The 15,580-nt window shown below is 36.5% G+C and overlaps 1 protein-coding gene across 1 annotated transcript in view; it reads right to left on the bottom strand.

The window, feature by feature from the left end:
• INPP5F (inositol polyphosphate-5-phosphatase F) overlaps positions 1 to 15,580 on the bottom strand; it is an 80,781-nt gene that overhangs the window by 31,444 nt on the left and 33,757 nt on the right. Inside the window, exon 3 of the mRNA XM_045568817.1 lies at positions 3,316 to 3,452. Within this exon, the coding sequence (XP_045424773.1) occupies positions 3,316 to 3,452 (137 nt within the window). The remainder of the gene's footprint in view (positions 1 to 3,315; positions 3,453 to 15,580) is intronic.

Here is a 15,580-nt window from a genome sequence, read left to right on the forward strand (position 1 = left end):
AGGACAGACAAGGCTTTAGCAAATCTGAGAACACTGACCACAATAAAGAGCCCAAGGGTGCTGCTGGAGAGAATAAAAGCAGCTGATTATTCAACGTGCTACACAGACACCCAAATCATAAAGACATACAAAGAAGACAAAACAACTAATTTTGTTTAACAAAGTCTTTTTATGTGCATATGTCTGTTCCTAAAAATAGGAGTAAAGTAGGAAAAAATATGCAAAAATGCAAAATATAAAAACTGTTCTGAAAAACTTAAAAACAATATTGTTCCTCCAAAGAGCTTGGGGGCAAATGGAAACAACCACTAAGACTCCCTAGAACACTGACAATGATTGTTGCTAGGCGGTGGGATTTTTTCCTTCTCCTTTACAATTTACTGTATAATCAGAGAAACATAAAAACGATTAAGCTTTCAAAAGCTCCTTTTAAATGGAGTGATTTGGAAACTGAAATAAGGACAGCACAATTTAAATGAACATGTTAGAAGAAAAATAAGAAATTCATGATTTTCAACATAGCTGTTCTTTGTCCTTATTATTCACTGCTACAAAGTTCCTTTACTATAAAACAGGATTTAAAGAGGCACAAGTACAAATTTCTAAAATTATAATCTCTTGAGAGAAAGATGTACCAACCTATTCACTGAGATAGGATGCAGAAATGCTTTCTCCAGTTACTTTTACCCCTAATAGCAAGAGTGATTACGTAGATCCAACTCTCTCCACGGACCATAATCTTTGGTACCCTGATAAGTGCTGCGGTTTACACTGTACAGCCCATAGCTACAAAAATACTCAACTATGTCATGCGGGGAAATCTTATTTTCCTTTCTATTGGAAGATAACCTCTTGTCCTGAGCCTATAGGGAGAGAAAAGGAAAAGTCTGAAGAATAAAAAAATTCTTAAAGCTTTCATAGTATTCCCATTTTTGTTTAAAAATTACAAGTAAATGTTATTCCTAAAGTTGTTTTCTTCCCCCCCCCCCCATTTATCCTATAGTCAGGTACTAGTCTCAATAAAAAATATTAGATTGGTGGCCATGAAGGACGGCAGAAAATCTCCTTGAAAAGTCCAACAAAGGCCCCAACCTTCTCTGGATGAGGCCTCACATTTAATTTCCCCAGGGCTGGGAGTGCCAAATATGCAAATCGATGACCAGGGGTGGACAAAGTGCTGGACAAGTCTGCTCCCTGCTCTCCATCGAACTGCCGGAGACCCCAGGCTTGATGCTCTCAAACTGTGTGCCGGCCCAGTGGGAAAGGTTGGTGACTGGAAGTGACGCTGATCTTTCAATCCATCAGCAAAGCCATTCAAAAGACACTGATGACAAATTTACTGGCTTAGGAAACGAATACAATTTTTGTTAGTCTGGCTGCTCCTCCCCAAAATAAAATGCAAACAAAAACTGCAAATATCTGCTTTTAACAGGCCTAATTAATGGCCACCTAAATTCTTTGTCTCTGGATCAGCAACAGCGAATTAGTTAAATGGTATGCTAGCACTAGTACTAAAAGGAGAAGTACTCTAATCTTTTGATTCCTGTAACAAATAGTTAATATCAGGGTCCTCTTAAATTCATTTTAGTTTCTTAAAATTAGATCATCAAACTTCCAGTGAAATCTAAAGCATAAAAATAACAATATTTTTACTTTTTTTTTTTTTAAAGCAATTTAACCCTGTCCCCAAACATCTTCCCCAAGAATTGAGCACGGAAAAACACGTATTGGGTTGTGAGGCCGTATGTGCTTTCTTATTTGTTACCTGCTGTTCAGGCGACAGGGAGGCAGCTCAGCAGAGTGATACAGGCCCAGACTGGTTGAGTCCAGATCCAGACCCGTCTTGTGCCAGCTGTGCGACTTAATCTGTAACAGTGCCCACCCCATAGGGTGGTCCTAGGGACTAAATGTAATGATCCATGTAACACACAGGGCCTGCCTGGCACATCACATAGTGAACAAAACAGGCTATGTCAGAGAGATGACAATCTCTAGATGTCAAATCCCCACACCCATAGCAGACAGGATATAAATGGTTTCACGGCTTACTTCTACTGGGAGGCAGCACCTTGTGGTAAAAAAAAAAAAAATCATTTAATAAAATAATAAGATTATTAAAAAATTATTATTATTTTGGCCTTAAGTCACTCTAACTTGGGGGCTTAAGCCCTTCCCTGTAAAATGAAAAAATTACACTAGATCAGTAGTTTTCTTTCTTTAAAAAAAACTTTAAAAAAAAATTACAAGAGAAATACATGCTTTAGAAAAATTTCAAGAAATATAGATAAAAGAGGATACAGGCCAGGCACTATGGTTCATGCCTATAATCCCAGCACTTTAGGGATTGCTTGAGGCTAGAAGTTTAAGATCAGCCTGCGCAACACACGGAGACCTGGTCTCTAACAAGGACAAAAAAATTAGCCAGGCGTGGTGGCATGCCTGTAGTCCCTGCTACTTGGGAGGCTGAGGTGGGAGGATCTCTTGAGCCCAGGAGTTCAAAGCTGCAGTGAGCTGTGATCTCACCATTGCACTGGGTGGCGGAGTGAAACTTTGTCTAAAAAAAAAAAAAAAAAAAAGGATATAATAAAAGTTAAATCTCTCCATTTTGACTCTACGGTTTCTCCCAAATCAGGAGTTTTCAAACTATACCGTGCAAAGCCCTAGGGCTCCCTGGAAGCAGAAGGTGGCTTCCTCAGGAGAGACCAATTGGACAGGGTCCCAAGGAGCCCCCAGGCCCTACCCACCAAGACCACCTCAACCAGAGCAGCCCTGCTTTTGTGTGTCTGATATACTGAATTTCACAGATTTTGAAACAAGAGTTCCACTACTAAAATGAAATTTTTTTTTTTTTTTTTTTGAGACAGAGTCTTGCTCTGTTGCCCAGGGTTGAGTGCCGTGGCATCAGCCCAGCTCACAGCAACCTCAAACTCCTGGGCTCAAGCGATCCGAGTAGCTGGGACTACAGACATGTGCCACCATGCCCGGCTAATTTTTTCCATATATATATAGTTTTAGTTGTCCAGATAATTTATTTATATTTTTAGTAGAGACGGGGTCTCACTCTTGGTCAGGCTGGTCTTGAACTCCTGACCTCGAGCAATCCACCCGCCTCGGCCTCCCAGAGTGCTAGGATTACAGGTGTGAGCCACCACGCCCGGCCCTAAAATGAAACTTGAAAACTACAGGATTAAATTATTTTAAAGATATTATCCAGCTCTAAAAATGCATGTTTCTGGCATATTGAACCAAATCCTCACATTTTTGCTATTACATTTATATCAGGTTTCCATAAAATTTCCTTTTATTTCACTTTACCTCTAGCTCAAGATCCTGAGGTTCCATTTCAGAAAGTGACAGCACAGCAATTTTGGTAACTTTACAGACCTCATGGTCTCCTGGGAGTTTGCCCACCAATGCTTTCTGGCGAATTAGAATAAGCCACCATGGAAGATCTGTAAAAGAAAAGCTACATTAATGTCTGGTATTTATAGAGTGCTGTTGTTCTGGCAAGTTGCAGGTGAATAACCTAACAACAGTAACAAATTAAAAAACAGTTCATCACATATAACCTTTTACAGAGAAATTTAGCAATACCTAACAATACAACATATGTACTAACCTTTTAATACAGCAATCTCACTCTTAAGAATTTACTCTGAAGATTTACCTCAAAAACAAAAGTATATATATTCAAGCCTATTCATTGCAGCAGTTTATAACTGCAAAATGCTAAAAAGAATATAAATGCCCAAACACAGGAGTGGTTGAATAAACTATGACACATCCATGCAACGGGATACTATGCAACTGTAAAAAAAAGAATTAGAACTGTTCTATGAACTAATAAGGAATGATTCCTGGATGCAATAAGTGGATAAATTGGATATATTATTAATATACAGTCATCCTTTGGTATCTGTGGGGGACTGGTTCTAGAATCCCCCCTCCAGATACCAAAATCCACAGATGCAGGCATCCCTTCCATAAAACGGTGTAGAATTTACATATAACCTATGTACGTCTTCCCGTGTGTACTTTAAATCATCTCTAAATTGCTTATAATACCTAATACAATCTAAATGCTATGTAAACAGTTGTCATTCTGTATTATTTTAGGGATAATGAAAAGGAAAAAAGTCTGTACATGTTCAGTACAGATACAACCATACACTTCTTAAAAGTATTTTCAATCCCTGTTTGGTTGAATCCATAGATGCAAAACCCACAACACAGAGGCAGACTGTATATAATAAGGCCGTATTATAATAATATAATAAAATATATTATTAAATCAAAGCACAAAAGAATATCTCTAGTGTGCTACCTTTCAAGTAAGAAAGAAAATATGAGGTTATGGAGTGAAAGAGAGAGAGGGAGGGATATGCACCATATAAGATGTTTTGGTCAATGACAGACTGCGTACCCAACAGTGGTCCCACAAGATTATAATGGAGCTTAAAAATTCCTATAGCCTAGTGGCATCATAAGCATGGTAACACAATGCATTATTCATGTGTTTGTGGTGATGCTGGTGTACACAAATGTACTGTGCTGCCAGTCGTATAAAGGTATAGCACATCCAATTATGTGCACTACATAACACTTGGTAATAAATGACTATGTTACTGGTTTATACATTTACTATGCTGTACTTACTATTATTTTAGAGTATACTCCTTCTACTTATTAAAAAATAATTAACTGTAAAACAGTCTCAGGCAGGTCCCTCAGGAGGTATTCCAAAAGAATTATTGAAGAAAAATATGTTTATATAAATTTAGTGTAATCTGAGTGTACAGTGTTTATAAAGTCTATAGTAGTGTACAGGAATGTCCTAGGCCTTCACATTCACTCACCACTCACTCCCTGACTGACCCAGAGCAACTTCCAGTCCTGTAAGCTCCATTCATGCTAAGTCCCCAATGCAGGTATACCATTTTTTATCTTTTACACAGTATTTATACTGTACCTTTTCTACATTTAGATATGTTTAGATATACAAATACCATTGTGTTACAATTGCCTACAGTATTCAGTACAGTAACAGGCTGTACAGGTTTGTAGCCTAGGAGCAAAAGGCCATACCATATAGCCTAGGTGTGTAGTAGGCTACACCATCTATAATGTAAGTGCACTCTATGATGTTCCTGTGTGATGAAATCACCTAATGACACATTTCTCATCCCCATGATTAAGTATCCCCATCATTAAGTGATGCATGACCATATATATCTGGCTCATTTGTACCAAAAATGAAAGAGGAGAGATATGCCAGACGTTGATGAGATTGGTCACCTAGAGGGAGCAGGTGGAAATGAGGTAGGAAGGAGGAAGAAATGGAAATGGGATAGAAGGGATGAGGGAAATGACAGTTCTCTGAGGATACCCTGGCAAATGACTGGTCTCCCAGTATAGCTCGGACTCTTATAACAATGGTAACGTTTCATATATCCCCTAAAATAAAGAAATGCAGGGGGAACTCAAAACAAAACACAAACGCCACTCTATTACAAATTGAAAATCAAACCATACTGTAAGGAGACAAGCAAGAAAGTTATTTATTTTCTAAATAACTTTAGAAAACAGTATTTTGTAAGGATAAAGACAAAAAGAACTGTATGCAATATAGTATTCTGGTTGGAAGACAGTATTTTGTAAGGATAAAGACAAAAGAACTGTATGCAGTGTTGTACTCTGGTTAGTAAATTTATTTTTCAGAAAGATATGAGTTGGCAATTCCAAAACTACTTTATGTGTACATTAGGATTGAGCAGATAAGTAAACATTGAGGAGAATGTGGGGAAAATGGTAAAACAAATGAAAAAAATCTTTAATAAATACCAGAGAGAAAGAAGCAAACACCCAAAGGCCCAATGGTTATCTTTCCAATCCAAATTTCTACTTCTAACAAAAGATTTTTAATTAAATGAAAAGTAGTCTATGAAAAAAGCAATTTTTCAGTTTATGAGGCTATACTGTTAAAAAAAAACACTACGTCGAAAATCAGAAATTATTGAATAGTGTTTCGAGAATTATAGAAAAATAACATGATATATATTTCCCATATGAAAAAAACACTTTTAAAAAGATATATAGTATTTCAACTTCCCCTAGTTTCCCCCCAAATATGAATCAACCCTCATTTTAAGGACAGTGCTTTAAAGATATGCTTTAAGCATTTCATAAATGCAAAAGTTTAGAACATTTCATAATCTTTTAAAGAAAAGTAGGGTAGAAATTTACTCCAAAGTTTCAAGGCTTTTACAGGCCATTTCATTATTCATTATCCCAAAACATTAACTGAGGACCTATCATGTGCTGGGAAATTCACTGGGCATGGAGAGAAGTTACCAAGCACCTAACTTATAATAAACCTAACACATAGCATATAATACAGCACATAGCATGTAATAACCTGTTGCATGTCAATAAATTTTGTTGAATAAAAGGAAATTCTTACAATAGGTCTCTTAACCTCACAGGAATAATCTGTATTTTATAGTGAGCAATTCAGAGTCTGCAGTTGACCAGACAAGCCAAGACAAAGCTTTCTTCCTAGTTTGCATCTTCTTGCCCTGATTTCCTCTGGATTCATTTCATAATACTGTAAATTGTGATTTTAATAAATTCAGCAATGACGAAAACAATATGCATTATATCAAATATAATAAATCTTTCCAATAAACCATATAATGGTATAATACCAAAAATATCAACATTTTAACTTTCAGACAGAGGTTTTACCCCATACCCAAACTCACTTGGAAAAACAAAAGGCATCCTTTCTCAACAAAAACATTGGTACTGCCAATATTTAAACTCAACTTACAAACTCAAAATATGCATATTTTTAGACTTAACTACTTATACACAAAAATGTGAAAAATTGAGGTGCTTCTTTAAAAAAATGCTACAGACTGACATTCGGTATGCCTTAGAGTTATGAAGAAGAGTAAATCTGAGAAATTACACCGTAAATGATCTCAAATAACAGAAACAAAATTTCATAAATAGCAGTCTTCCCTTTTCAAGGAGGCTCCAAATGTCCTGGACTTTGAGGTCAGAATTCAGACTCAAGTTTTAGTTCCATTACTTATTTCCTGTGTACTTCACAGCATAGTATGTAACTGCTCCAAATTTCAGTTTTCTCATCTGAAAAATGGGATAAAACTCCCTACTTTGGAGAGTAGCTATGAGGATTAATTTTTATAATTCATGTTATTATTCCTAAGAGTTAATGTTTACTGAACATCTACGATAAGGTAAGTATCACAAGGTAATTTACCGATACTTCGTAACACAACACCCTGGTAGTAGATGCTATTTCCATCTGACAGTTGAAAAATTAAAAACATTCAAATAACCTGCCCCAGGCAACAGAGCTGGTAACTGGCCAGATAGGATTTTCAAAAATTTTCCATTATAGACATTTTCAAACATACACAAAAGTACAGGGAACAATAAATCCAAATTCACCCAGCACTCAGGCTCAATACTCATCAATGTATGACTCACAGTCTTCTATGACGTTCAACTTTTTTTTTCCCTCATGACTCTGTACCTCTCTTTTAATTGAAAAAAAAAATTCAAATCTGGAAAATAAAGAAGGAACCCCATGAGCTTTGGTTAAATGCCTGAGTCACAATCCTATTTGAGAATCCAGTTTCTTCAAAAAATAAATGGCAAAAAAGGTTTTTGGTTCTACCATAATCATATGTACCAATATTTTTCTTTTATTTTTTTTTCCAAGTAAATTTAAAGGAAAGTTGAGAGAGAAAAAAATTCCAGCCACCTATCATACCATTTTCCAAAGAGAGAAATTAAGGTAGATTAATTACTTAGATTATAACTAGTAAATATCTATTTCCTTACGAATTTTACTTCAGCTTTTTCTTTTTGATCAACTGTGAGACTGAAAAGAATAAGGGAGGAAACTAACATCAACCCTTTACCATGTGCTAGATCATTTTCCATTTTCTAAACCTTGGCCTCTGGGAAAAAGCATGGGCTCCAGATGCAATACCAAAGGTCAAAGAATACATATGGTCAAGAAATGAAACCACATTATATACTTGGAAAATTTTTAAAACCTTGAGAAACCAATAATAATAAAGAAGAGAGTCCACAGACATAAACATACAATAAGCATTAATATAAGCCACTTCATATATAATAGAAAAAGGTCTCAAAACATTAGCAACAGGAGAAATATAATTTCTGGTAATAATTCCAATTAGAAATCTCTAATACCTATATGAAAAGTACCACAGAACCTTTGTTTATAGCATGCAAAAAATTAAATAAATGAAATCACAATATGTCTGGATGGGCAGTCTCAGTATTACTCAGTATTTCAAAGTTGCTGGTATCTCTCAAATTAATCTTGAAATTTCAAGCAATTTAAGTCAAAATTCCAGTGAGACTTTTAGTGAAATTTAAATCTATTTTGAATTTCACTTGAAAGACTTAAATGTGTGAAAATATCCAGTAACACTTACAAAAAGAAATTGAGAAAATATTTGCCTTCCCAGATAGCAAAATGTACTCTAAAACTACAGTAAATAAAACAGTGTGATACTGGTAAAGGAATGCATGAATGAATTACTAGAATAGAGAAGCCAGACACAGACCCATGTGAACATGGGCATCTAATAAATGATGATAAGGATGAGGAAAGGTTGGTCTGTCAGCAAATGGTGTTGAAATCACTGGTTCTCCATATGGAAAAAAGTTAAATTCCTTCTGCAAACCATACCCAAAAATTAATTATAGATGGGCTAATGCTAAAAATACAAACAGAAAAAAACAAAACATTAGTAGAGAATATAGGAGACATTTTATAATCTTAGAGGAGAAGGACCTTTGGGAAGCATGCTACATAATCCAGAAATCACAAAATGGACTGATTTGATCATATGAAAATAAAACATATCTGGATGGTAAATGACACTGTAAACAAAATGAAAAGCAAATGACAAATAGGAAATTATCTGCAACACATATGGCACACTAAAGGTTAGTATCTATAAAATATAAAGAGCCTTATCAATCAATAAGTAAAAGGTGATATCCCAATAGTAAAAAAGATATAAATCTGGACTTTATGGAAGGAGTACAGACAAACATAAAACACATAATTAAGCTCAGCAATAATTAAATACACATTAAAATAGGAAGATCACTTTATCAAATTGTCAAAAAGAAGGCCCGGTGCAGTGGCTCAAGCCTATAATCTCAGGACTCTGGGAGACCCAGGCAGGAGGATCACTCGAGACCACAAGTTTGAGAGCAGCCTGAGCAACATAGTGAGACCCCCATCTGTACAAAAATAGAAAAATCAGCCAGGTATTGTGACACACATCTGTAGTCCCAGCTACTTGGGACGCTGAGGCAGGAGGATCGCTTGAGCCCAGCCCAGGAGTCTGAGGCTGCAATGAGCTATGATGATGCCACTGCACTCTAGCCCGAGTGACACAGTGAGACTGTCTCAAAAAAAAAAAAAAAAAACTATCAAAAAGAAATCTCTGGTGAAGATAATACTCAGTGTTGGGGATGCATCAAAATTCAAACTGTAGATGTTTTATCCAATCTGTTCCTCTCCTAGAAATTTATTCTATAGAATTATTTGGAGAAGTTGGAAATATACATATATGAATTTTTAGTAGCACTTTTGAGACACTAAGTGAACTTTGAATATGAAATAATTTTTTAAGATGTAATAGGATTGTAGTTATGCTAAAGAAGAAAACCCTTCATATTTAGAGATACACACTGAAGTATTTGTGCAGATAAATATGATACCTAGCATCTGCTTTGAAATAATTTAGCAGCAGGGAGTGTGGGGGCCACGGACTTGTTAGGAGTCCTATATACTAAAGAAAGGACTATAAAACTAAAAAGTGTATTTTCTGCCAAAAATGGAGGTTATGATAGTACAGCCTATTAATTCTCAAAATATGTCAACATTTGTAAAAAGACGTAGCTGTCTCAAGTAGTGTTCAAAGGAATAATCAAAATTATCACAGTGAAAAGAATAGAAAAATTATGACCTCAACACTGAGCTATTTCCAGGAAAAATCATTCACTCTAGACAACAAAACAAAAACAAAAACCAGTCAAGGAAAATAATAGCAATCTCTATTCCTGTAATTAGTTGGCTTTAGGTGAAACAAAACAAAACCACTAACACACAAAAGTCTGAGAAGACCAGCAGAAATGTGTATATTGAGTTACAAAGTTAAATGATCTAAATAATATTTTTTATACTAAGAGTTTTAAAACAAGACAAATGTAAAAATATATCACTATTGTTGAACAACCCCAGCATCCATCAGGCATAATTTTAGAATAAAATTTTTTAAAAGCACCAAATCAGGCTATCGTACCCACCAGGGGAAAAGAGCTTTGGTTCAATTAAAGCTGCCATGTTGAGATCAGGATGTACAGTGTAACAAGGAATCAAAAGCTGATTTAATCTAGCAAGGTCTAATAGCACAAAGATTTTTTTTTTTCCCAACTTTTTAAACGGGATTGAGGGTAGGAGGAAGTCAATTTTGTAACCCTGGATCCTCCAGGAAAAGAGAAACAAGGAAACCTGACTTCCCCACACGATAAGAAAACTGATTAGGAAGTGATTATCTTGAAAAGGATGACCAGTAGGGCAAGCTAGAACAACATCCTGGAAAAGATTCAACTGTCTGCTCTATACAATTAAGTGGCTCATTTAAAAGAGAATGAGTAATTGCAGAATACAGATTTTAACTTTTTTTTTTTTTGGTAGAGATGGGATCTCGTTATGTTGCCCAGGCCAGTCTTGAACTCCTGGACTCAAACAATCCTCCACCTCGGCCTCCCAAAGTGCTGGGACTATAGTCATGAGCCACTGTGTCCAGCCACAAGATACAGACTTTCATTCAACTTTAGAAAAAAATACTTTCTTCTGCATTAGGGTTCTCCAGAGAAACAGAACCAATAAGATATATACATATAAGAGGAGAATTATTATAGGAATTGCTCAAGTGATTATGAAAGCCAAGAAGTCCCACAATCTGCCATCTGCAAGCTTGAGTACCAGGAAAGCCTGTGGTGTCATTCAGTGCAAGTCCAGGGGAGTCAACAGTATAAATTCCAGTCCAAGGACTGAAAGCTGAGCAGTTGATGATTTAAGTACCAGTCTGAGTCAGACGCCCGAGAACCAGCACTGATGTCTGAGGGCAGAAAATGATAGATGTCCAGGTTCAAACAGAGATAGCAAATTCACCCTTCCTCCACCTTTTTGTTTCATTCCAGCCTTCCATGGATTGGATGGTACCCACCAACATTGGTGAGGGTGGATCCTCTTTACTCAGTCTACTGATTCAAATGCTAATCTCTTCTGGAAACACCCTCACAGACACACCAGAAATGTTTTACCAGCTACCTGGGCATCCCTTCCTAGTCAAGTTGCCACATAAAGTTAACCATTACATCACCCTACTCATGACCTTACCACTACGGAGTCCTGCATCTACGTATTTCTAGATTTGGCGAACCACCCTACTGACATATAGAAAAGACATTTCCAAAACAATGCACATCTAGCAATCTTTTTTATTTTTTATTAAAATTATAGAGGGAATATATGAATATATTCCCATTTTTTATAAGGTTAAATATTACAGGAGAACTAAAGCTCCCTTTGACTAATCTCCCCCACTCTTATGGAAATTCTTCAAATCTAATCCAAACCCTGCTGTGTTAGTTCTCTCATATAAGGAGACCTGCAGAGATAGAAAGTACTGGTTACCATTCTTGGCATTAGTCCTTTTCATTTTACTTGAGAGCTTAAAAATGACTTATGTTCATAGCATGCAGCTGTAATTTATTTTGTGGATTCTATTTTCACTGCTCTTTTGGATGCTTTCCAATTTATCTCTCTACAAACATTCATGTGAAGAACAAAGGTAAAGATGAAGAGAAGGTACATTTGCTAATAATGATTGTCATGTGTTTACCTCCTTGCAAGCCCCAATACTGCAGACTATATTCCTGAGGACAAAGAGTTACCCCTTCTAGGTCCACTTCTAGAACATCCACGGAAGACACGCTGGGAAATGACAAAACAGGAAGCATGCGGCTGCCTTAGCACTCACATAGTTGTGCAATGACTCAAGGAGCCAGCACAGGGAAACTGATAATTATTTTTTCTTTCTTTCTTTTTTTTACCACCCTCCCCCCTAGAGATGGGATCTCGCTGTGTTGCCCAGGCTGGAGTGCAGTGGCTGTTCACAGGTACAATCCCACCACTGATCTGCATGGGAGTTTTGACCTGCTCTGTTTCCAGCCAAAGCTGGTTTACCCCCTCCTTAGGCAACCTGGTGGTCCCCCACTCCCAAGAAGTCACAATATTAATGCCCACTTTGGATGTGGACACCGGATGGACAGAGTACACTAGAGCCCAGAACTCCTGGGCTCAAGTGATCCTTCCACCTCAGTCTCCCAGTAGCTGGGATTACAGGCACGCATCACCTCACCCAGCAAGAATTTTTAATTATATAGACATAGCAATAAATACTAACCCAAAGACAGAGATGGATACTACAGAATCTTTTGTAAGGATATTCAAATATAAATATTTTTCTTGAAGGGTTGTTGCAGATTATGCTCAAAGAGCCATAGAAGAATCTACGTTTGCATCAGGTATGTCAGAGGATGGAGATATGTTAGTAAAGAAGGAAAAAGAATTCTGGAAAGGTCTGCTCACCTTTCCTTTCTTCTCTTTGAAGCTACTAACAAGAATACGCACGTATTTCTCTGTCGTTTGAAGTTGACGGTCTAAACAAAAAAACGTAAGCCAAATGACTCACTGTTCTTTATATACTTTGAGGTTATGCTGAGGTGCATACAAATTTTATATTGTCATATCCTTCTGGTGACTTGAACATTTTGATATTTTTGAAATGTTTCTCTCTATGCTTCTTGCCTTACAGTCTACTTTGATATCAGCATAGCTACGTCAGTTTTCATGGTTAATGTTTGTGCAATTTTCAATCTTTCTGTACACATGCATCTAAGTTTTTATCTTGAAAGCTGCATGTAGATGGATTTTACTGTTTTCCCAGTAGGAAATCTTTGGTTTTTAGTTGGAGCATCACGTCTATTCACATGTAATTACTGATATATTTAGGAATCGATATACCATCTATTTGTCCTATCTGTTCCATGTATACCTTTTTTGCCTTCTTTTGGATTAAGTTTTTAAATCATTATTATTCCATTTCTCCCCTTTATTAGCTTTTTATTATTTTGTATTAAATTTTATTCTGTTAGTGGTTATACAGTAGGGGATGACAACACAAACCCCAACTCATCAAAGCCTAACGTAAATTCATACTTTTACCAGTTCCTGGACAATGAAAGGACTTAGAATACCAACCCTTCTATCTCCTTATTATTATTGCTGTGCATTTTAATTCTACATTAAATTTAAACCCCATATGATGCAAAATTCATTTAAATATACCAACTTATTTCCCCTTTCCATTGCTCTTCATTCCTTCCTACGTCTCTACACTCCCATCTGGAATCATTTTCCTTTTGCCCGAGGAACTCTCTTTAGTATTTCTTTTAGTGCAGAGACTGCCGGTGACAAGTTCAGTTTTTATCTCAAAATGTCTATTTTCCTTGCTTTTTGAAGGTATAAAATTCTAGACAGCCACCTTGAAGATGTCATTGTCATTCCATTATCTTCTGGCTTGCATTATTTCTACAGCTTACTACTTGCCTTTGAATTTAATGTGTTTCTTCTTTGGTTGCTTTTAGGATGTCCTCTTTGTCTGTAGTTTTCATTAGTTATACTATGAGGTACCTGAATATGGTTTTTTTTATATTTTTCCCCTTGGGGTTCCAAGTACTCCCATCTGTGGCTTGTATTTATAATTATAGTTGGTTTTGGAAAACTCTTAGCCATTATTCTCATCAAATACTGCTAGTCTGTTGCTGTCATGAACAGAATCTCTGACTAATCTTGATCTTTTTTAAAGTGTGTGAAATATCTTTAAATGACCCTGTGATGGTTAATTTTCTGTGTCACCTTCACTGGGCTGATGCCCAGATAGCTTAGTAAAACATTGTTTCTGGGTATATGTGAGGGTGTTTCCAGAGAGATTAGCATTTGAACTGGTAAACTGAGTAAAGACTGCCCTCACCAACGTGGATAGGTGTCACGCAATCTATTGAGGGCCAGAATAGAAGAAAAAGGCAGAGGGAAAAGCTGCCTGTCTGTCTGAGCTGGGACATCATTTTCTACAGCACTCAGGTATCAGCACTTCTAGTTCACAAGCCTTTGAGTTTAAACTGGAACTATGCCATCAGCTTTCTTGGTCACCCACTTACAGATGGCAGATCCTGGGACCTCTCAGCCTCCATAATCACATAAGCCAATCCCCCATAATAAATCTCTTTATATAATAATCTCTATATATACTAAATCTCTTTATATAAATACAATTGGTATATACAGTTAATCTTTGAACAATGCAAAGGTTAAGGGTGTTGACGCCCTCTTCCCACTGGAAGTAAAAAATCCAGGTATAACTTTTGTCTCTCCAAAAACTACTAATAGCCTACTGTTGGGGGGAAGCCTTACCAATAACATAAATAGTTGATTGACACATATTTTGTGTTATATGTATTTTACACTATATTCTTACAATGAAGTAAGCTAGAAAAAAGGAAAATGTTAATAAAATCATAAGGAAGAAAAAATATATTTACTATTCATTAAGTAGAAGTGGATCATCATAAAGGTCTTCATCCTCATTGTCTTCACATTGAGTAGGTGGAAGAGAAGCAGGAGGAGGAGGAGGAAGAGGGGCTGGTGTTGCTGTCTCAGAGGTGGAAGAAAATCCACATGTAAGCAGACCCACATAGTTCAAAACCATCTATTCAAGGGTCAACTGTACACACACACACACACACACACACACACACACACACACAGACACACAGGTTCTGAAAAGCCCTAATACAGATTTTGGTACCAAGAAGCGGGAGTTCTGCTATAACGAACACTAAAGAGTGGAAGGAGCTTTGGAAGTGGCTGAAGAGAGTTTGAAGGTGCATGCTAGAAAAGGTCTACATTACCAAGAATGAACCTTTAAAGACAATTCTGATGAGGGCTCAGAAAGATGAGAAGAGAGCTGTAGAGAAAGCCTCAATCTTCTCAGAGAATATGTAATCCTGAACAGAATGTTAGTAGAAATATGGACAGTAACGGCCATTCTGATGAAGACTTAGATGGAAATAAGGAAGTCACTGGACAATGGAGAGAACGTGATCCTTGCTATAAAGTGGCAAAGAACTTGAAGTGTGTTCATGTTCTAGCATTTTATGGAAAGTAGAACTTAAGAGTGATAAAATTGGATATTTAAGCTGAAGCTATTTCTAGGAAAAATGTCAAAGGTACAGTTTGGCTCCTGACTGATTATAGTAAAATGTGAAAAGAGAGATATGACTTAAAGACAGAATTGTTAGGCAAAGAGGAAGCAGAACTTAAAGATTTGAAAAATTCTATCCATACTGAAAAGCATCAGAGTGTTTA

This window comes from Lemur catta, chromosome 14 (genome assembly GCF_020740605.2).
Source record: "Lemur catta isolate mLemCat1 chromosome 14, mLemCat1.pri, whole genome shotgun sequence".
Classification (NCBI taxonomy): domain Eukaryota; kingdom Metazoa; phylum Chordata; class Mammalia; order Primates; family Lemuridae; genus Lemur; species Lemur catta.